The 22,248-nt window shown below is 40.3% G+C and overlaps 3 protein-coding genes across 5 annotated transcripts in view; 2 read left to right on the forward strand and 1 right to left on the reverse strand.

The window, feature by feature from the left end:
* Positions 1-286: 286 nt before the first annotated feature.
* klhdc10 (kelch domain containing 10) lies at positions 287-7,574 on the reverse strand. Of its 2 annotated transcripts, none has more exons than XM_038739197.1 (9): positions 7,336-7,574; positions 5,027-5,248; positions 4,739-4,893; positions 4,422-4,570; positions 4,229-4,313; positions 3,560-3,626; positions 3,416-3,478; positions 3,170-3,309; positions 287-2,517 (listed from the first exon to the last, which is right to left on the reverse strand). In XM_038739197.1, exons 1-9 carry the CDS (start codon positions 7,424-7,426, stop codon positions 2,308-2,310), a joined length of 1,182 nt encoding a protein of 393 aa, XP_038595125.1. In that variant the 5' UTR covers positions 7,427-7,574; the 3' UTR covers positions 287-2,307. The 2 variants fall into 2 exon arrangements, with proteins under 2 accessions (XP_038595125.1, XP_038595126.1); XM_038739198.1 differs by having other exon boundaries at positions 3,431-3,478; positions 7,336-7,573.
* Positions 7,575-9,299: 1,725 nt separating this feature from the next.
* zc3hc1 (zinc finger, C3HC-type containing 1) lies at positions 9,300-14,398 on the forward strand. Of its 2 annotated transcripts, none has more exons than XM_038738908.1 (10): positions 9,300-9,457; positions 10,223-10,325; positions 10,642-10,792; positions 10,877-10,984; positions 11,117-11,244; positions 11,365-11,504; positions 11,781-12,051; positions 12,209-12,412; positions 13,052-13,264; positions 13,455-14,398. In XM_038738908.1, the coding sequence occupies exons 1-10, from the start codon at positions 9,324-9,326 to the stop codon at positions 13,527-13,529; spliced, it is 1,527 nt and encodes a 508-aa protein (XP_038594836.1). In that variant the 5' UTR covers positions 9,300-9,323; the 3' UTR covers positions 13,530-14,398. The 2 variants fall into 2 exon arrangements, with proteins under 2 accessions (XP_038594836.1, XP_038594837.1); XM_038738909.1 differs by having other exon boundaries at positions 10,901-10,984.
* A 928-nt stretch (positions 14,399-15,326) lies between these two features.
* The window catches only part of ube2h (ubiquitin-conjugating enzyme E2H (UBC8 homolog, yeast)), a 29,747-nt gene continuing 22,825 nt past the window's right edge, over positions 15,327-22,248 (forward strand). Inside the window, exon 1 of the mRNA XM_038738444.1 lies at positions 15,327-15,587. Within this exon, the coding sequence (XP_038594372.1) occupies positions 15,535-15,587 (53 nt within the window). The 5' untranslated portion in view covers positions 15,327-15,534. The remainder of the gene's footprint in view (positions 15,588-22,248) is intronic.

A 22,248-nucleotide genomic window follows, 5' to 3' on the forward strand; every position in this document is an offset into this window, starting at 1 on the left:
CTACAACATTTTTGACTTCAAATATTTGACTTCTTTTGAAAAAATGTGCACCACTATAGACTTCTATTTCTGCTACATTTTGATATATTGGCTGTATAGAGTTCATTACTGACATTTTTGGCACATTTATATGTTTAACTGAGAAGACAAATGGCATGCAATGTTATCACCTTGATCTAGAGTGCCTTCTAAGAGTATAAGTGACCGCAGCAGTTCATGCAAAAATAGTAATATGCACCATGCTCATGCTAGTCAAGCAAAGGAAATGGAGGGGGGGGCAGCGAGGTATTTACAGAACAATTTTTATTGACAGAACTCCAACACAACATTCATACAAGCCTACTGTACAACATTTTAGTGGTCACCTTAAACTACGTCCCAAAGTGAAGGATTGATGTTAATTTAAAAGGTAGGTCATGGTGTCATGCATAAAGTAGTTTTATTATGCAGAACAAAAAGGGTGCAGGCAGATCAAACCATCGAGCAACATTCCACCCTGGGTCTCGACTAACCTCTCATTCCTCATCATAATCACTCTTTCTTCAAGGAGCAACATTATTTGGCATCAGTTAAAATTCATTAAACAAACACTGTATTTAACACATTAACATGACACGCTGAATAAGTACCTTTTAGGATTAATATCCAAAATATGCTGCATCCTGTCCTGGAGTCTAGTGTCTGGCCATTAACAGGAACAGAATATAAAACTTCTGCATCGTTGAAACATAATACACAATTGTGCGTTTGCCACCAAGATGTTGGGTGATTTTATGTAATGGCTTGTTTAAAATGGTACAAATGTTAACTTAAACTAATTTCAACAGAGATCCTTTGTCTCAACATGCAAAGATGTTATACTGCCTGTATTTGTGAAATTTCAATCTCATTAAAAGTTTGAAAAAGGCACTGCAGTATAAACAAACATTTGTTTAAGCCTGCTACTAAATTCCATATGCAAAACATTTTGTGTCACCAACAGAGAGGGAGTAAATGTCAGAACAGAATTAAGTCTTTATTCAAATAAAAGCATTTAAAATTAATTTTAAAGAGCACCAAATTCACAGTGATGTGTTGCATGTTTGTTTTTTGTTTTTTTACAAATGATAGCTGCAAGCAAACAGGATAGAAATTAAATCATTTTGAAGATACCCACCATCCTTTCATTTTTTTTTTTTTTGCAGGTGGTTTTCCAGACTAGGCTGTAACAATGTATAATGGAAATTACATGAGATACAAGGGCTCAGACATGAGCATAACCAGCAGTGAACCTTTTCTTCACGCACCAATGAAGAGCATCAGTGTTTCTGCATGTTTTAGCCAGTTTACCACAAATTACTCATGACCATTTTAAAGACATACCATAACTTAGTTAGGGCAGACACACAGTATAAAAACTCGGGAAAGACTTAATTTAAGAATGGTAATCCCTCGCAATTAACACCATGTATGCTTTAGTTTATGTCAAAGTTATGCAGGATAACATAACAATAAAAACACATGAAAATCAGTGATTATCTCTAATTCAAGCCAGTTTCAAGCTTGTGGGAGATTTTTATACCCTAGGGAGAAAACTCACATAAAAGGCTGGAATGTTGCAAAAAGATTACAGCATGTCTGCAGTAATAAATTATGAGTTTTGAGTTAAACTGGCTAAAATATGCAACACCACCAACATGGTCCTTTGGCAAAACCACTGACACTTTTTAGACTGAGAACAGTACTTTGCTTATAGGATCTATTAAAAAAAAAAAGTAGATGTCCATAAATATGCAAGACAAAGTGTGCAAACAGCAATCTCAGGTGATGAGAATACCCCCTGAAAAACTGATTTAGTCCTTCAAATAAATACACATGCATTCTTCCTTTGCACAGAATTCTTAAAAGTACTAGAGAAGGCCGATTTCTTAAAAATGGGAGAGGATAGTTCTGAAAACATTACATGGCAAAATAAAGTATTTCCGGGTGTCAGTTTGGGGGATAAGCGGGCAGATATTCATATTAAGCTTGACACAAAGGCATCACGTAAGAAACAATGGTGATGGGGGGGTTTGAGTAAAATCCATAAAACATTCCACATTTATGTTCTTTATCACTGAAACTGCAAAAAAAAAACAAAAAAAAAAAACAACAACCCAAAACAAGAGGCATCCCATTGTTTTTGGTTTTAAGGCGGGGCTACGTTAGGCAGGGGAGGGAGAGGGCATTTTCCTGTGAATTAAATTCTGTGCTCTGTCAGACCTCTTCTCCTCCCAGTTCAGCCCTTCCCTTCCCATCCATTCATTTGTCCGTCCGCCACTGTGCGGCCTATTTCAAGCGTTCAATGAGTTCCTGTGTGAGGCCCAGGTTGAGTAGCTGCATGGTGGGGAGTGAAGCCAGGTGTGGAAAGGCCTTGAGGAGCTTCTCCCAGCATAGCTCCAGCAGGCTGGGCACAGCCAGCCAGATCTTAAACAGAGAGCCAGTTCTCTTGTTCTCATGGATGTTCACCACACCCCCATGGATGTACATGCAGCCAGTCTGAGGATGGAGTGCAGAAAGAGAAGATACATTTTATTTTACAGTAAAGACTTTACTACAGAAATTAACTGTGGCTTAAGGTTCTAAGCTCCCCAGTCAGCCATCAAAGGTGATCTGTGGGAAACTGTGACTGACAATTTCTTTTCAGCATGTTCTGGGCAAAGAAAATTATGCAGTTTCTAAATCAGTCAGTGGTGGTGAATCAGGTATGGTGCCATGTAGAAAGCTACTATAAAATAAAATAAAAATTCCAGCCTCACCATGCACATGCATCTGTGTCAACATAACTACAACAACATGCATGGCAAAAGTACAATTTCATAGTTCAATAAATTGGCCACAAGGAAGGACCAAAATATCCTCTGATAAAAGTAGATCAATGAGAAGAGAAGTCCAGCAAATACATTTTTTCTTCTTCTGTCACTCATTTTGCTTTGATTACAGAACTTTATCTAATTCAAAAGGGACTTAGACTCAGCATCTACCTGAATTTCATTGGTTAGATTAGATGACTAGATAACTGCCTTCATGAAAAAGATTGTTCCCACTGACGTGATACTCCAGTACCTTAAACTGTAGCTATTTGTAAACAACAGATCATTAATTAAACGTATATACGTAGAGTGACTACAACGTGTAGTGTTGTACTAACTGGCGTGACAGCAGCACAGTGGAAGTAGGCCGGCTCAGGCATCACTGCTGGTAGTTTATTCCACTGGAAAGTCTGCAGGTTGATCTTCCACAGATCAGCTAATATCAATTCCCCATTGTAGCCTCCACAAATAAATACATCTACAAGAGAGAAAGGTGAATGATCATGTAGTTGTACATGTGAAAACTGAAAGGAGTTGCTTAAAATCAACTTAAATCAGAAGGTTTAAGATATGAGGATACACACATGGTAAATTCTCACCATTTCGTATTTGTACACAGCTATGGCATCTCCTGGGAGCAGGATACCCTGTCAAAAGCACAGACATTTTAGAGATATGTGAATGAGAACAAAACAGGCTTAGTTAATAATAAGGGGCAGACTACAGACCTATTTTGTCATGAGGTTTAGTTGTAATCTCCTCCCAGGAATTGGTCTCCAGATTGTAAGCATGTATCTATTAAAAAGACACAATATTTACTGTGAGTCTAAGTGAGTGTTCAGTACAGTTATTAAGATGGATTTGGCTTATGTACAAAACAGTAACAAACTGTAATTAACTTTTTTCTTTAAATACAGTACATGAGTACATTTCCTTGCTTGAAACACTGTAGTCACCTCTCAGTCTCAACATTCAATGCTTTTACAGCAGCAGAAATATTGGTACAAAAATAGTAGCTACCGAAGATGGTCTGAATATAACTATGTCACCTTTACACTTGATAATGTATTGCACTATTGTCAGCATCTTGGATATAAGCAAAGGAGTAGATTTCTATCTATACCTAATGCCGCCGTCTTGCATGTATATCTATGTGTGTGCAGTGTGGAGATATTTTTTCTGTCTACTTATTTGTAAAACCACATTAGAAAATTGTGTTCACTTTAAAACATCTTTCATCTTCATCGGCGCACTGACAGGTTTGCTAGGGAGGAAAATATCATATATAGATCAGATATTGTGTCAGCTGTCATAAAAATAAAGCTGTAAGCAGTTCAGAGATTTGCACTTGAAATGTTTTGAAAGTTTTGGTGAGTCTACCCTTAGTGGTATAGTACCTTGTCCAGAGGGTATGATGTCCAGGAGGTTCCTCCTCCCAGAATGTAAATCCTCTGTCCGTCATGTGCTATTTCATGCCTGTACCTGTCACACATACAATAGCACGCCATGGCAAGGGGTTTTACTACAGAGAAAAGATCTTTAGCTTGGGTTAATCCGGTAGCACATTCTGGCATCATATAGAAGGCGTACCGTTCCTCAGGCAGGTCATCAGGAGGGTTATTGGGCTTAAGGTGGATCCACTCCCTGGTGGTCAGGTCCAGCCTGTGCAGGTCTGTGCTGTAGATGTAACCTGTTGTCCCTCCAAACACGTACAAGAAACCGTTTATGATAACCATCGCCTATAGGAGGAAAGATTTGAAGCAGCGTTTAAAAGTTTGTGCATCCACTAGATCCAAATGGATTTTTAAAAAACTCTAAACTATTCAAGCAGTCTCTACAATATTTCAAATCCCTTCATTGAATTTTCCCCAGGACGCAATCAATGACGAGGTGATTTAAGAGGTTACCTGTCCATAGATTCTGTTGGGCTTCTTCCCCCGACAGTTAAGCAGTGACCATCGCTTGTACTTCACATTACAAACATGTACATCATTGCCATTATTTTCACCAAAGGGGATCCCAGTACCGCCAAACACCAGGAGGTTGTTGCCATGCAGAACAGCTGAAGAAACACAGACACACCAAACTCAATTTTCATACACATTCCTTAATAGAAAACTGGATATTGTTTTGGTATAGAACACCAATGAGTGCAAGCGCAATTAAGTATCAAAATGTTATATACAACATTTCACCTGACATAGACGCCAGCTCTGTGGGCATATAGCCCTCTGTTCGAATCTGCTGCCAGCAGCCTGTGGCAAAGTGGTACCTCCAGAGCTCCCTGAACAGTGGATAGTCTTCATTCTCTGAGCCTCCTGACTCATCATAATCGGGGTTGTACCCTCCGAATACATACAGGTTAGTGTTGTCAGCAACACAGCGATGCCCACTGCGGGCGGGGGGAGTACGATGACCTGGAGAGGAAAGAACAAAGTGACATAGGATGGACTAACAGAGATACTAGATGACAGGTAAGACTGGACTAACGCATAAAAAGCTAAGTGCCTAATACAAGTATGTCGAAATACAAGATAAATTGGACCACCGGTTGTACTCCTTAGAAAAATAAACACATTTATCCACTTTAGAGCTTTTCAGACCATTGTGAAATCCTTCCATTTTGATCAATATGGAGTAATAACATTGTGTAATCATTTTTCATTCTTCCTTGTCACAGGGTGCTATAGTATATCCTAGAATGCCCTCACAGAAAGCTGGGCAACACCATACACAGTCACCTGTGTAAATGAGCTAAGTAGTCAAACGCGTAGCTAGCTCTAGAATCAGGAGATTAATTATGACACTTCCCTAGTGATATAACCATTTCTCTATGAGAGCATTTCTTTGTGCATTGTGTTCACAGCCAGTTGAATATGAACTTAACACATTTGTTTGGAGACAAAAGGCTATAAATCCTTCAATGATACTTAAGCAATAGGTGTGTCCTTCTCATTATTCTATATATAAACGGCCCAAATAGTGCAGTCGGAAATTGAATGGCACTTACACTAAAGCTGACAGAGAAAGAAGCTGATTCATCTCATACAGTAATATAGTTAAAATATAAAATTCACAGCAATATCTACCAGGCTCACCATTTTACCTTATAAGGAAAGCTATGCAAATAGCAGAAATTCTATCATAATTTCAGATACTGAGATGTTTGGCCTGAGGAATCAGCAGGCACATGATGACAGAAAAAGAGCACATTAAGCCAAATCTAATAATGTGTTCTCTGTTTAATGTACTAAGAATAGAATGAGGCCTACAACTCAACACATTTCTGCCAACTAATGTGTTTTTAATAATCAGGATTTGTAATGGACTGGGAAAGCACAGCAATTAAGGGAGGCGTAAAGAGACAGAGCAGAGGAATGTAGGAGCAGTCACATGGCAAAGCATCCACACTCATTCAAATCCAATACCACTAACACAACATCCGTTTGCAAGTTAATTACTTTGCTGTTGAATTATTATTTCTAAAACCTAATTAAATAGTTCATAATCATAGCAGACCATGCTTCACTGGCACACTTCTGTCCAGGTGCTTCTCCCATTACTTTACATTCACTCAGAGGCTTTTGTCCAAAAGACTTAGAATGAGTGCAGTCAAAACTTAAAACGCATTACCTACAGTTTCTACGTGAATATTGTCACATAAAAGGTAAATAAATCTTTTTTTTGCAGTACTTTATGATGACTATAAGTAATCTAGATCATTGGATATTTTCTGCAGCTATATGTCAATATCAGTCAGAGGGACCCCGAGTTGGATTGTGACTATACATGAAGGTGCCATCTGTGACACACAAAAAAGAAAACATATCAGAACCAACTGATCTGTACAAAAGATTTACCACAACATAAAATACCTAGAGCTAAATGGAAAATTTAATAAATAAAGGACTAAAATCCTTCCTGGCTTTAGCTACACATCATAGATCATCTCAGCCATGTCTGTCTATTGAGTACTACGTTCTGCAAATAATGGTTAATAATACATTATTTTTTAAAGGCCTATAATTAAATTTTATATAAAATGAAGCGTTTACCAGTCGTGTAGCTTTTAAAAGCACAGCCTTAAAATTGGCATCAAGGTGTTTGCAGGTCAGAAAAACCTGGTAATTAATGATAGTGTGTCAGGTCCTATATAACTTACTAAGTTGGCTGTATAGCTAAACACGACAATATTTTACAAAAAGGTGACAGTAAAACAGTATGATATCCAGATTTAATTTTATAATAGATCTTTTCTTGGATATTGTTGCTAACAAGCTATTAAAAGGCAAACAAGCAGAGTTAATTGATGTTGCTAGCTTGAATGTTACGCTTAGCAATGTCACCAGTAAGGGCAACGTTTAAATTATTAACATTCAAAAGTGACATAGTATGTGCTGTAGCTGATATCAGTCACACGGTGTTTAGTCGTGTGGCAAAATGTGCCAACGTGCAGTATCTATCTACCTATCGTTAGCATGTCTTGCTAATGTTGTTGACCGACCTGCTAACGTCTCATCGAGCGGCGGCCTGCCTGTCAGTTTCTCGAATTTATTCAGCTGGTCTGGACTGCGAGCACTTTCGGCGTCCGACATCGTTTCCCCGTTACAATCCAGTCCTGGAGAATGTCACATCAAATAAAAGCAAAATCTGCTAAAGTGCCGATAAAACATTATACATCATTCCACATCTCAGTCACTTTGAAGCCATTCACAAACAGTACCCCCCCGGCCGTGAGACCTTCGGCCAATCAGAGCGCTTATTATTAGGACGTTGCGTCATTAGAAATGGGCGGGACTGCGCGTGTCTCAAAAACAACAACAGTTCCTTTCTGGCCAAGTGCGGCGTTGCCTGTGCACTTTCTATATACTATTATGCATCCGAGCCGAGCTGTGCGGTAGGTGTTGGAAATGACTCGTGGTAAATAGAAAGTTAACGTTTCACAGGAAGTGCTTACACTAACGGGGCTGTTGCCAGAATGTAAAAATAACCCACTGGGCTCATTCCCCAGCAGAACCCTACCCTCCTAAGACATGATTGACCCCACCGAACTCTGTAAAATGTCCTGTGTATTTTAAAATATCACAAAATTTCACATTTTTCAGTTATATTCAGATATATACTCTATGCTTTTATCATCATCATCATCATCATCATCCATTCATTCATTGTGGAGTAAATAGCCAGGAAGGTCTATCCTATGTAATGCTACTTGAGAATTATACAAAATCTCCTTTTCATTTATTTAGTTTTTTTTTTTTTTGCCTTACAACATAATAGTATCAGGACCAGCATTTTTTTTAAACTATGTCATTTTTTTGTAATGATCTTCATGTCATCAAAACCTCAGTTCCCAGAAATATTAGCAAGGACATGAGTGTCGTGAGTCCTGAAGTCCTGAACACTACCGAGCAATATCACAAAAAACATGATACAACCTTAAAATCTCTGTGCCTTTCAAAGTAGGCTAGCCTAATTATAAAGAGATTGTGCATTGCTTCAGCATACCTAGGCCTACCTTATAAAACAACATCCTATCGCTGACAAAACGCTTTTTAAGATATCCTTCTGTGTCAGCTTTCATTTGAGTTTTTTGTTAGAGTACGAAATAACGAAGTGACTAAATAGTGCCCTCTACAGTATGTGGTCGTTTTAAGGTGGATTGGTGGTGTGAAAGTGCTCTCAGGATTAGCTACCAGCGGTGGTGGGATGTACGGATGTGAAAAACTCAAGGGTGTAGAATTTCGTTTAGTAGGTATGGTGGACATGCCCCTACAAATAGTGAGTATGGCCCCGGGGCCCTACATTGATGCGGGGCCCAAAGGAAGTGTGGCAAGTAGTCTAAGGTAATGATATCAATTGCAATTTTTTTAAATACTGTGTGCCACACTATATTACAATATAAAGAGCCCTAAAGTAACACGTGCATTATAACCTAATATTGATGTAGTTATACTGTATTTAAGTTAATTTTGTGCTTGAGTGGTGCATATACCCAATTAAAATAATGTTTCTTCAAGTTACCCCTTACAAATTATGAATTAATAGACATGGACACAATGTACAGAGAGTACAGCCCTGCAGCTCTTGCACATACTGTATCAGTATAACAATCGAATAACATAAAATGATTTTGGTTACTCTCCCAGGAGCCATTGTTTGCCATGTTTTTTTGTTTTAAGTTGTGACGCTTTAAGTAGCCTACATTTAACTAACAAGGCAAGGCAAACTTTCAACAACAAGGCAATTCGAAGTGTTTATTAGACACATTTTTTAACATCTGGCATATTGCTATAAATAATTCCTACTTGATAAATACTTAGAAAGGACATAATGATGGTATGTGCTACCGGAGCACCTGCTATATCCTAATGAGGCTGGCAGTGAAGAGGCCAGGAAGGTTCATGAACTCAGTGAGTTTTGTGGTCGGGGTTTTACAAAGCGGAACGATTGCTTTCAGGGTTTATTTTCTAGGGGACTTCAGAGCCGATCATGGCGACTCTCGGCGGCAGTCGTGGGGATCGTCTCGGCAACTCCAATCAACAAAAGTCTTCTCTTGCATCTCCAGAGAAAGTTCGCGAAATTCTTAATGAAGGGGTGTCATCAACAAATGTTGGATTGAACAGGTGCAATTTCTGAACACTCGTGCGCTATTTGTTTTGATTTAAAGGGGCCGAAGAACAAGTTGGCTAAGCTAGTTTGGTTAGCCACTTAGCCTGGCAGCTCTGCTACTTTAGCCGCCTTCACTTAGCGTAATGTGAAGGGGGACACGTCTCCACAGACTTGGGAGCATGTAGGCCAAGAACGGGAGTTTTAAACACCATTGTTATTCCTTGTGCTTTTTATTTAGGCCATGTAACAGACAGATATGCTATGGTTGCCGTCATGTTATCGCTCCCATGCACAGTTAACGTTACAGTTAGATAAGGGGGTGGGGACCTCAAGTTTTGATTTAACGTGGTAACACTATATTTAGTATTGGCCACTTGCTGCCAGACCAGGTTAAATACATGTAGGTAGACTTTCTACTGCGTGTTAATACGATAGACAGATATTGGTAAGCAACAAGTAAAGGGAGCCACTTTCCCATTTTTCTCTGTTACGCAAGTTACATTGAGGTGAAGAGTTGCATAACTGCATGTTAGTGCTTTTTATTTTTCCTTCTGTTAAATTAATTTCCCCACCAATTAACTGACCTCTTATCCATGACTTGTTTAATTCTATTTGGTTGGTCTTTACCTTACATTCCATGGATAAGATTATTAAGAGAAAGTAGGGATCTTAAAGTACACAGTACACATATTTCATCAATTACAACTTTTTTATCATTCAAATAATAAGCAAGTGTGTGGAAAATGAAGATCTGTTTTTCCCATTTGTGTGGATTTCAGTGGACAAGGAGATTTGAAAGTTCTGGAAGTAAAAAGCAACACCCAAGCACCTTGTGAGGCAACTAACAAAGAAGCCTTTTTCTCAAGAGTGGAATCCTATTCAATATCCTTTTACTCATTACCTCTGACCCAGTATGAGGCATCTAGGGTTTTTCTTTTCAATTACAGAACCATGTGATCACTAGGACAACACTTAGTAATGTATCATTTTGATATTTGAGGTATGGTGAAACCCCCGCGACCCTGTACGCAGATAAGCGGTTGACGATGGATGGATGGATGGATGGATGGTGGTATGGTGAAACTTGATCCATGTGGGGGAAGGCAGAGAGATCCATTTTAATTCACAGTAATAATGAATGTGAAAATACTTATTTTTTATACTTATTTTGTTAGTGAATTATTCCTTAGCGTAGCACTGTTTGAAATGGGTAGGCAAACCCCGCACACTGTCCCCTCTGATGTGTGCCAGATATGGCTGGATCAACGTTGGCTGTGACATGCTCAAGTGCTCCAGCTGCCAGGCTTTCCTTTGTGCATCCCTACAACCGACTTTAGACTTTGAAAAATGTGAGCAAAACTTCAAAAGTCAATGTCACACTTTAATATGGCAAGGTTAGACTGTTGCCAGTCTGCCATAAATTAAAGGTCAAGCAACTCTCCCTCTTCATTTAATAGATGAATCCCGCATTGCAGAGATTTCGAGGCAGCTTCAGACGCAGCATGAGAAGTTTTGCCCCTGGCCTGACTTTCCGTGTCCAGGTAGGACCAACCATTTTGTATTGCATATGTATAACCACTAACAAAATAACAATGACCTTAACATGACTATGCCATTTCAGCGGCATTAACCCTGAGTTATCTACATGATGGTGAATGTTGATGTCATTTCAGAGCGGTTCTGGCTGGTTCCAGCCTGTGAACCATCTGCACTTCTCACTGCCTTCTTAGAGCGTTTCCAGAGCGCCTGCCTCCTTTCACAGCAGCTGCCAGCCATGAAGCCTGAGCAGCTGAAATCTATGGTGAGGCCAGGGGGAAGAGTCTTACCCTTTTTGGATCATGACAAACTTGTCCTCTGAAACATTTTGAACAGTTCAGTTTCAGCTGTTAACATGTAATTAATGTCCACTGTTTCCTTGCAGTCCCTTACAGAGGATGTTATCAGTGTTATACTTCAGTTGATCGAGGAAGAACAAAAAAGAAAGGCAGGCACTGCATGTTCTGAACCTTTGGCTGTCCAGGTGGCTGCATGTATTGTTTCTCTTTGCGGTTGGGCTGCAAGGTGAGATCAAACTCCTATTTTGCTGTGCTTGACTCAAATACATTTTCATCACATTTTCATATACACACACATTGATATTGCCAGAAACTAGAAAAAGCACACAGAATGTTATGCCCCATGTCAAATAAATCCACAATGATGTTCTAGCTGCATGGAAGAAAATATATTGAAAGGACAGGGGAAGTAATGTAGAAAATGAGAGAAACATGGAACTTAAAGTTATTAGCACTCCTCCACCTGATCAAGATGTCTGAGCCATGGATTTCTCTATCTTAGCCCTGCTCTGCGAGCCATGAACCTGCCCATCCTCACCTGCTCGTACTGTATGCGCAAGGTGGGTTTGTGGAACTTCCACCAGATGGAGGGAGCTGTAAGTGATGGAGATGCCTTACCAAACACGGTAGGCCCCTCTGCTCAAGCATCAGTTCCCGCCTCAGCACCTACGCCAGAAAACCAGGGGGACCAGCCTGCTTCTGCCTCATCCACCCCTGCTACAACTCCATGTCGCATGAAGCTGAGGAGCCAGGACTCCACCCGCTCTGACCAGGCAAGCTTTAAGCAAATGAAGGTTGACCAGCTAAATTAGCTAGGCGTATATGGACATTATTCATTTTAAGTAGAATTACTTTATGTGTAACAGTGGCGAATGAAATCAATGATGTGCCAGGCTGTTTTTAACCACCATGCTCTGGTGTGTGTTACAGGGTGAGGGAACCTCCTCCCCTGTGGCTTTGCGTGCCCGAAGCAGGGACTCACCAAGCCCTAGTGAAGAGGTGCCCAGTCCTTTGACCAGGGGCAAAAGGTCCGCAACTCGCGGTAGAGGACATGGGGACAACTCGGGGTCTGATGGTGCTGCCAGCCTGCAACATCCTCCGAAACGCCTGTGCCTCTCATCAGTTGGTGGTCCTGTAAGAACGTTACTGCAGATTTAACATTGTTTTATATGACAAAGGGCTCCATGTGCAAAGTTCCCATTAATAAGTTCTCATACAGTGCTGCCTGGCCATTGAGAAGTACTAGCAATGATTTTAACACTTGCATTGAAGACAGGACTGCACAGTTAATCAACCTCTATGCAGTCTCATTCTTGCATGACAGATTTTGCCACATATAGCAAGAAGATCCATTACATCGAGGTCAGCGCTCCTAAGTAGCACCAACAAATGACAATGATGATGAATTGTACGCAGACAGAGGGGGCACCTAGTTTGCAAGCAATGTTTTGTCATAGTCGTAGCGCAGGAGGTTAACACTATACATTTATGCAAACACCTGAAATGTCATCACATAGTTTTGCCATACTTGTGTCAAGTTCTCATAGGCACAAGTAGACACGGATGCTATATATAAACATTGTTTTCCAAGAAATCATGAGAGAAATTTCTAATCCCAATTTAGACTGAAAACAAATCTCTCACTTTATCCACTATTTCACCCTAATTCAAGACTGTATAAGCTAGATACTAATTCTAGTTAAATTTGAAATAAGTGCTTTTACATTACTTATTTTGAATTGGCCATTACAAACAGCTTCTCTTTTAAATCAGGATGGGCTCCTGCCTAGGAATGCATTTGACCCCCTCGCTCAGCACAGAGACTGGTGTCCCTGGATCTCTGTGGGAAAGGAGAATGTGGATCCGGGGTCGATCCCCTTTTTGGGTAGTGGCTCAGCGCTTCATCAGCAGGGCTGGAAGGCTGCTCTTGACCTCCTCATGCCCATGAAAAAGAACTCTAATACAACAGGAGGCAGTCCAGGACAGGTGAGTTAAGACTTCTGAACTTTGTATTTTACAACAAAGCATTCTCAACAAAATGACCACATCACATCCTCTAGAAAATTATGCATAGAAATACATGCTAATTTCTCTTTTTATTACACTGTTACTACATGGCTATCTAGTTTTAATTTAAACAATGTCTGACGTGTCTCTATTCTCTCTTTCTTCCCAGGGCCCTCGTGACAAGTCTAAAAGGGTGTTTGATATATTCCGTCAGTGGCAGGTATCCTCCTCTACATCTCAGTAGTTTTTTTCATCCAAACAGCTTCCCAACACTGAATTGATGAACTGACCTGCCCTCCATTTTGTGGTACAGAGTCCGCTGTACAAATGACAGGAGTGTCATACCATAATAATGTATGCCATCCCTAAAAGTCAGGTTTACAGTCAAAGTTTTTCTGGAGGGATAGGAAGTTGATTGTGTCTTCAGGTAAATGAATGAGTGTCTTCTCTGTGAACAGTGAAATATGTGAAGGATGCCTGTGTGGCATTAGAACATTAGAATTCTACTTCATGAAAACTGGGATGCGCATCTACTGGGGAGCCTAAATAGGCCACGTATTGTGTGTACACAAGTAGTCCTCAAATAATGGAACACCTCTCGGCATTAAATTGACCACATGCGAGGCATCTGCTATGAACGTCACATGAAGTCTGCTTCGGTAGTCCTTTGTGACATCATGATGGTCTGGATTTCTGTGGAATAAAAGAGACAAGAAATCCCTGATTATGAGAAAGGGCCAAATGGCCTGACACTGGAAAGGCAATGTTTACCTTCAATGTATGTTTAGTCATTTGAGGGAGTGGTAAACATTAACCTCAGATTAGCAAAAAAAAACTGTGAGAAAGTAATTTTGTGTGTACTATTGTGGATATGAGTTCTCTTTGAAAAGAACAAAATCCTTTTGGAGTAGTGAAATATTGCTAAAATTATGGCAGGCAGGTAGAGCCATGTGCCATGAATTCCAATCCTTTTTTAAAAATTAGATTCAGGATGCCTGTGCTTCCCTTTTGCCTTCCTGTGACATCACATTGCTAATTCAGTCATTTCTGTCTACCTGTGCTTTTATCTCTGTAGAATTTCCTAAAAGGGTTTAATAAAATGCTTTTCCGAAAGTTTGTCTCACTTTGCAAGTCATTTGTCTAACATTTGAACTAAAGAAAAGATGAATAAGAAATTAAATTAATTATGCTTTTAAAACAAGGAAAATATATTTAAATATTTGTAGGTTTTGACTTTGACTTGGTTCTTTCTGTGATTTGCTACTTTAAGTTGCCTATAGTACTCACTGGCAGCCATTTTGTTGCCTGTAAATATCTTAACCTCTTTGGCTCAGAGGGATGACAGTTACACAACCAGTGTTTCTTAATATTTGCTGTTTCATACAAATGACTGTTGTATGTTTACTTTATTGCAATGTAGTTTTGTGATTTAATCATTTGTGAGGACACATGTGCTTGTCAAAGCAGGTATGAGGCTGTATTTGTACTAATGGTATATTTTTAGCTATTGTTGTACTCTTAACTGCTTTCAGTTGAATATGTCTCATCCTGTAATACTGCACATGTCAACAACTCTTCAGTCTGATTCCCCAGTTCCCCAAAAAAGATCTATATGCGGCAACATTTCTCCCACTGTTTGTATTGTTGGGAGAATGTTTTCTTCCAAGGATTGTGAGCTGTGGCCAGACATTTTGTGGTATATATTCTGGCATCCAGCATTTGAGTGTGTCACTTACCTATCTGGTGGAGAACAATGAAGATGGGCAAAACCAAGACAGCAAGTGGCACTAAACTGAGAAGAGTCTTCTAAATTGCAAAACCCTAAAGAATGTCTTAATAGTAATGTTTATCTATGTCTTGATATTTCAAATTTTTTATTCTTACATTTGGCACTACTACAATAATGCAATTTGTGTGAAATGCCACTTTCACAAAATACAAAGGCAAAGCTGTTCTAAATAAAACTACAAAGACAGCCATTTATTTTGACGTTTTGTCGCACACATGTGACGTTGTCCGCGGAGTGATCGTAGCTTGTCAGAACGCAGAGAGGCAGTGAACGGCAGAGGTCTAACGTTAGCTTAGTTACTCATTAGGACAGAGAGACATTGAACCGTGAAGACGTTTTGCGGTGAACATTTCTGAACGCAAATGTTAACTTTCGGATAGTACCGTTTGCTAGACTGTCTAGCGTTTCGGGGGCTAGCTTTCAGTTTACTTACTGGTGTTCTGCGGTGGAAATAGCAAAAATGTCGTCTCCAAGTCCGGGTAAAAGGCGAATGGATACCGATGTGGTGAAACTGTATCCTTTCTGAACATAAACAAGACTCGCAATCGCTGTCCTGATATAGCTTATGTGGAATGTGATGTGAGAAAACCATATGTCTTGAAGCTGCTTTTATGGCTTGGTAACCCATAGCAGAACGATTTTTTCATTGTGAATGACTGGTGTTTTTTGTGTAAACAACATTTTGCTAGCAAAGCCAAGTGTTTGCTATTTATGTCCTGCGAACCTCCAGTCTCTTATCGGGACAGCTGTATCAGCTAACCAGAACGGTCCCATGTCCTTTTCCAACTGTATATTTGTAACATCACCGTTGGCGTTTGCTGTCTAGCTTGATGTCTTTATTTAAAAAATGAACGTTACTGCAACAGCCGAGCGGACGCTAACGTTGTTCTCCTTTTCAGGAATGTGTTTCATCTTGTTGCACTACCAAGAGCTGGCAGCGGTAGACTATAAACACCTTAAGGTCATTTGGTTTCTTTGTCCAGCCTGTTGTTGTTTGGGGAGTTAAGTTAAACTGCCCCTTTTACACGTTGACACAGGAGCTTGTTTACATAACGTAAAGCTAACGTCAACTGAAAATGCTGCTGTCTTTTGTTCTACCCTCGTAAAAATGTTGATGTTATGTCAGCATGGATAGCATTCTGGCTCTTATTGGCTTTGCTCTGAAGCCCTACTAAGGGTTTTCTAATTGTGTTATTGATTTTGCCACTTGCAATGTTACCTTGCAACGCCACTGAGCTGGCTGGCTAGTCTGCTGGTTAATTTCAACATCAAAATGGCCACCTGATCTGTGTCTCACTGTACTTCAGTGTCTGCAGGCAAATATATGGGAGCCTACCATGTACCGTTTTAGAGTGGTTGTCATTTGTAATCTTATGAATGTTGGAATTGGGACTGAGCATGGCTGCTGTTCAGTGGGACAGCAGGTGTCATGGGCCTACAGTCCTTTCACTGTGGAACGCTAACTTTTAGGTAGGCCTCTCATCTAGTGTGTTCTGTTTTCCAAATCGTTGTAACCATGTTTACTTTTGTACTGCTGGTTTATTTGTTCAGCGTCACTTAGGGCTGACAGGGGGAGCTCTAAAAAAGAACCCTAACAACATATTTCCAGACCATACAATGTTCTAGAGGAGCGGTATGAACAAGTAGTTTTGTTTTTGTCCCAGCACAGTGGAAACCAGCTTAATGATTGGGTAGCCTGTTACTAGCCGGAAACCACAAGAGGGCGGGACTTCTAACAGCTGATGGGATGGCAGTACAATTTAGGGGCTAGAACTGTGCTGGTCAAAACAAACCAAAAACAAGTGGAAGTTGTCCCAGTGGTTAAAAAGGAAAAGTTTGACAGCGTTGGTAGTTTGATCTTTTAAGTTTTAATTTAAATTGAGTTACTTTTGTTAAAATGGCCATGCCATGCCATATTGATTATACATTTCATTTTACACCCTACCTCATACCATCATATTAGAGTTCTAATATCAGTGGCCCTTACCTTTTGAAACTGCATGTGGCTGCAATATGTGAATACACACCAACAAGGAGGCTGCAGCTAGTTCTTTTCAAGCTACGGTTCTCTTGTTTTTTGGCCTGTTGCCTAGGGCATTTTGTTACGTCTGCTAGCTAGCAACAGTGCTTGTTTGGGCAAGTTTATGCTCCCCCCACTCGACTCCACTTATGTGTAAGCTGTGGCAGCCACGGTAGAGTGGGGAAGCAGACAGAGCGAGGATTGCAGCACACACAGCCTTGCGGTAGTAGCACACCACCTCTCCTTCTTGAGCTACTTGACTGACAGGCAAGAGCAAGTTTGTTGTACGCCACCTGCTCAATTCCATTCAATGACCTGTGTGTTTTATGATACTATGGGTGAGCAGTGGTCAGCAAGTGTTGAGGAACAGCTATGTGTGTTTAAATGTAGGTCTACAGAATTGAGATTTACTGTTTTACATAGCACAATGGTTAACTGCTGGAAAGGCTGTCTTGTCAGATTAAAGCAGTGGTTCTCAAACTGTGGGGCAGGCCCCTGTGGGGTGCTGTGGAGCCACTTCAGGAGGGTCTTGGATGTTGAGCGGACCTAAAGTTGCATGAATATGATTCATGTGGTGACGTAAACAAACTAAAGTGCTCTAATGCTAGCAAGGCTATTTTGCTAAGATGAAACTTGTTTATTTCAATTGCCTGTATTGTTAATGATTGAATGAAATCCACTTCAGCTTGGGTGGGGGGCAGGGGCAGGAATTTTTTTTGGCTTCTGAAGGGAGGGTGACAGAAAAAGTTTGAGAAGGGTTAAGAAGGGCTCCAGGTTGCTGGTATGGGAAACACTTCCTTCCTTCCTTCCTTCTGTTTGTGTCCCCAGAGAGAAACTAGCAGTAACAACCTCCTCTGTGCTCTCTACTCCTGCGTCTTCACTTGGTGTAACCAAAACCTGAAACTCACACTGTCTTTTAGACAGGAGCAGCTTCTTTCTGATGGGCTGACACTGTGAGCCCTCACGCATTAATTTGCTGCAGCCACCGGAGAGCTGAGAATCTAGAGCGGAGGCCATTAGGGAACACATGAAAATGAATGTCAGAATGACCTCAGCATGTAGTATCACTGGTTTTAAGCTTTGTCCTAAGCCAGGCCGACTGCTGTCAGCCTGGTTTTTGCACCAGATGTACAGTCTTTTTGTTTGCATGCCACTAGCCTGAACTCTTTGTACTATTTAATGAAACAGAGTCATGGATAAGGCATTTAGTGTTGGTTTACACTGACATTGTATTTTTTTGTGTGTATCCTACTTTTTCACTCGTCTTCATTGCAAACTTAAAGCCCTGAGTGGCAAGAGACATCTTGTTCGTTGTTCAGTTCTTGCCAAACTGTTGTCCTAAACTTTAAGTTAGTGTTATTATCCAGTGACCTGCGTAGCTTTTGCCCCTGGCTATTCCGTCTTGCTCTTGTATGTGTTGCTTTAATTTTGGAACATGGTGTTCTTGAACAAGAGTGTAAGAGCGTATCATTTCAAAGGGCTTTACATTCAGCCTAGTTGTGTGGGGTTGACTGCACATACTGTGTAGGACTTGTGCTGTTATTTGCATGTATTCCTCATTGGTCTACTCACTTTACAAATGCTTTTGAGCAGTAAGCTGCAGGAATTTGAGCACATGTAGATTAGAAAAGACTAAGCCTATTTTGAATGCTAACACAATGGATTTTAATGCAGAGAATGGGACAAAAGGAAATCTGTAGAATCATTTGTACAACAGTTTACATTTAGTCAAGAAGAAACCTGAAGAACATAAGGGGTGTGTGTGTGTGTGTGTGTGTGTGTGTGTGTGTTTTTAAATCATTTTCATTGTTGTCACAAAAGGGATGCATGTTTAAAAGACTGTCAGGTTTTTTCCTTCTCAACAAGGCTGTTATTTATTATTAAGCTTCCCTTGCTTGTCATCTAAGTGATCCAACAGAAAATTAATATGTTATGAAAGCAATTGAATGGAATAATTAAAAATGTATAGGTACCCTGCTAAAAGATGTAGGCAAAGAAATGGTTCTTAGCATCAAGGAGAAGAGTTTGAGACTTTCTCTCAAATATTGGGAACCTAACTTTCACTGTTTAGATCTTTTTAGGGGCACTTCTTTAGTCACTGCTGAGGCTATTTTCCTCATGAAGTGATCATCTTTCATCTTTCTGCCTGACGCCTTTATCCAATTGCTATACATGTCAGAGGTCGCACGCCTCTGGAGAAACTAGGAGTTAAGTGTCTTGCTCAGGGATACATTGGTACATGGGTCACAGTGGGGGATTGAACCTGGGTCTCTCACACTATCTCAACCTTTCACTTTCTGCTGGGAGGTCTGAAACTGATTGGATAGCAGTTCTGTCAAGCATGGCCACCAGTGAATTATATTGGAGACTGTGGGGAGTTGTTGGGAGGGGTATTTCATGCTTCATCTGTCATCACCGACCACAGTATCCCTCATGATACCTGGCATCAATTCCAGTGTATATGGGTTTTTATCAATTCACCCCAAATTGGCTGTATCGGATGATCCAGGTATGTTGTATGTCATGTTTTTGCTTTATTTTTCACCTTTCAAGGTGAGTTTGCATTTTCAGATTTACTTCAAGGATCCTTTTTTTCCCCTGGAGTGACTGTTGAGGCAGTACTTGGCCTTCAGTAATCCTGATTTATTCAGTTGTTCACAATCAGAGGGTAGGTTTCCCACACCACATCCCTCCACCCTCCCTGAGTGGAATACCAATGCCGAGCTTTATCTGCTCTCCGCTTGGTGTTTCGGACCCATTGTGCCCTTGTAACATGACATCCGGGCAGCATCAGCAGCAGACTCTTTTGTGTTTCCAGTTTACCGAAGACCCTGTGACCTCCACCTCCCGCTGCTGTGTCAGACCATGTCACACAGTCACAGGCAGCTAATCTGCACCCAGCGCTATTGTCGCGGAACTGAACCAACTAGACGCAGGTTACTGTAGGGAAGGAGCCAGCAGTTTTCTGCCTGTTCCTGACTAAGAGATTGACTGAATGAATAGTAGCATTAGATGAACCCATGACGAGAATGGAGAAAGTTCTGGTCTGGCGATGACGTTGCAGAAACCAACAACATGCTTTGTTACAGTAGCAGACACTAAAGATGCTAAGAAGGTTACAGTACACTTGTAAGCCACAGTGCCAATTTGCATTATGCTGACAGCATAAATGGCTGTTGATAGAAAAATGCAAAATAGATGTTGTTTGGATGGGAATCTACTATATGTTTGGTGATGGGAGTTTACCTCTTCCATGTTTTTTTTTTTTTTTTTTTTTCTCTGCCTAAGCCTTGCTTTAGTAGGCATTGACCATACTGTTAAACCAGTTGAGCCCAGTTATCACTTTGTAGTTCATGTTTATTGTGGCTTAAGGTTAATACTTAATCTGTAGTAAGAAGCTCAAATACTGACTAAGGAAATATATGGCTACTACGTAACCTACTGGTACGTGCCCAACCAGTGATAGTATGGAATTAAGAGGGCTGAACTGAGAAATGTATGGCGTCTTAAAGTCCTGGGAAAGCTGGTAATATGATACCAAAATATAAATTGTTTTTATTTTGTATACACTCAAATATAGTGTTTGTCTTAAGATTTCTATGTTGTGGTTCTTTGGCTGTTTGTGCTTGTGTTAATTTGTAAAAAGAATGTAATTGTAGGACAAAAAAAACCTCCCTACTTTTGTCTTTTACCTTTTGTCTATTCTTGTTAGTCTGAAACCTTAAAAATATTACTGTTTCTGCTTCTCACTATCTAGATCTCCTTTTTTGTATGATTGCTGAGTGCACATACACTTTTGTCTGCGTCCAGCAGATATTCAGAAAAATCTGTTGCATCATCCAGACCCAACTGAGTTCCTGCTCTTTTTTTTTTTTTTTCCTTTTACTTCTTCATGTGTGAACATAAGGTAACCTGGTACATTGTAGACAAGGCCCCTTCCAGTCAGGGGCTGCCCCACATTGATTGACAGTCCTGTTTTGGGGGTCCAGGAGCAAGACATCTCTGACAGTAGGAGATTTGAGGCCCTCACTATTAATCCCACAGTGCAAACGGTGAAGCTTCCTGCACGCATGGCTGAGTTCCCTTAGAAAAACAGATGGACTGAAGTTCCTCTCTTTGTTTTGCTTGGTTTTCTTTTCTTGCTCTGGGGAACTCAGTCTGTCTCTGCCGCTTACATTGCACTGCTGCTTTAAGTTGGAAATTTGAAGGAGTGATGATAGGCTAGCTACATGTTTGGTCATAGTTGGCATATGGACCACTGACGGTGAAAATGTTAACTTTAAGATACCCCCTTGTTTTGGCCAAAATCGCTCATGTATGACGCAAAAAAGCCTTATCATAAAAGTGCATCCTACACAATCCACACCCTATAATTGATTCTATCTGGTAATCTGCCTCTGTGCGGTCTTGTCTGTATCAAGTTAATAAAATGTGTGTCTGTCTCTAACTACACTGAAATTTAGGTTGGCAGTTTCCTCAGCATGTCAGTATTGAAATTCAGGTAGTTTTTTGTCTTTACAAGAGACAGCAAATTCTGTCTTGCCTGTTGGTAGATTTGCTCATTAAAACTGTTGCCTCAGATTCAGGTCATTGTTTCTCCTGCCCTGGCTCAGTTTTGTGATAATTAATAATCATTTTGTTTGTGTGTGCATGGACGGAGCTCAAGCCTGTGCAGAGACTCTACTCTTGCTGTAAATAGACTGTTTATTTAGTGTTGGGCTGAGAGGAGGAGCAGCTGAAGGATCCACATTTGATTGCAGTGGGTGGGCTCTCATCTCTCACCAGAGAAGACAAAGAACTTAGCCTGTGCAGTACTGTGCTGCTCCAGCTCTCACACAGGGAGGTAGCCATCAGCTAACATAAATACTCAGGGCTGTATTTAATGGAAATCAAATCTGTATTTGAAAAGGATTATAATATTTTAGGTTAACTGCTAAGCATTCAGTATTTTTATTTCATTCTTTTTTTCAGGTGGATTTAACAAATAGATCTTTTATATTGTTTCACTGCGTGCAAATGGTGGACTGCAGACATGTGAATTTTCAAAACTCTCACTATAATGTTGTACAATTGGTTGAAAAGACTGAGAGCTGAGGAAAAACACTAAATGAATGAGACCAGGTAAAATGTACACAGGTTCAACATATCTAGATT

This window comes from Micropterus salmoides, unplaced genomic scaffold (assembly GCF_014851395.1).
Source record: "Micropterus salmoides isolate LMB-PRFRI ecotype aquatic unplaced genomic scaffold, ASM1485139v1 Ms_hic_scaffold_23, whole genome shotgun sequence".
In the NCBI taxonomy this organism is placed as follows: Eukaryota; Metazoa; Chordata; class Actinopteri; order Centrarchiformes; family Centrarchidae; genus Micropterus; species Micropterus salmoides.

Excerpts from the sequence above, each read along its gene's own strand:
- klhdc10 (XM_038739197.1), bottom strand. The coding sequence starts at position 7,426 with ATGTCGGACGCCGAAAGTGCTCGCAGTCCAGACCAGCTGAATAAATTC. Across the intron at positions 5,249-7,335 it reads GCTCGATGAGACGTTAGCAG|GTCATCGTACTCCCCCCGCC; the intron begins GTCGGTCAACAA and ends TTTCCTCTCCAG. Across the intron at positions 3,627-4,228 it reads CATCATACCCTCTGGACAAG|ATACATGCTTACAATCTGGA; the intron begins GTACTATACCAC and ends TCTTTTTAATAG.
- zc3hc1 (XM_038738908.1), top strand. The coding sequence starts at position 9,324 with ATGGCGACTCTCGGCGGCAGTCGTGGGGATCGTCTCGGCAACTCCAAT. Across the intron at positions 11,245-11,364 it reads CTGAGCAGCTGAAATCTATG|TCCCTTACAGAGGATGTTAT; the intron begins GTGAGGCCAGGG and ends GTTTCCTTGCAG. Across the intron at positions 12,052-12,208 it reads ACTCCACCCGCTCTGACCAG|GGTGAGGGAACCTCCTCCCC; the intron begins GCAAGCTTTAAG and ends TGTGTGTTACAG.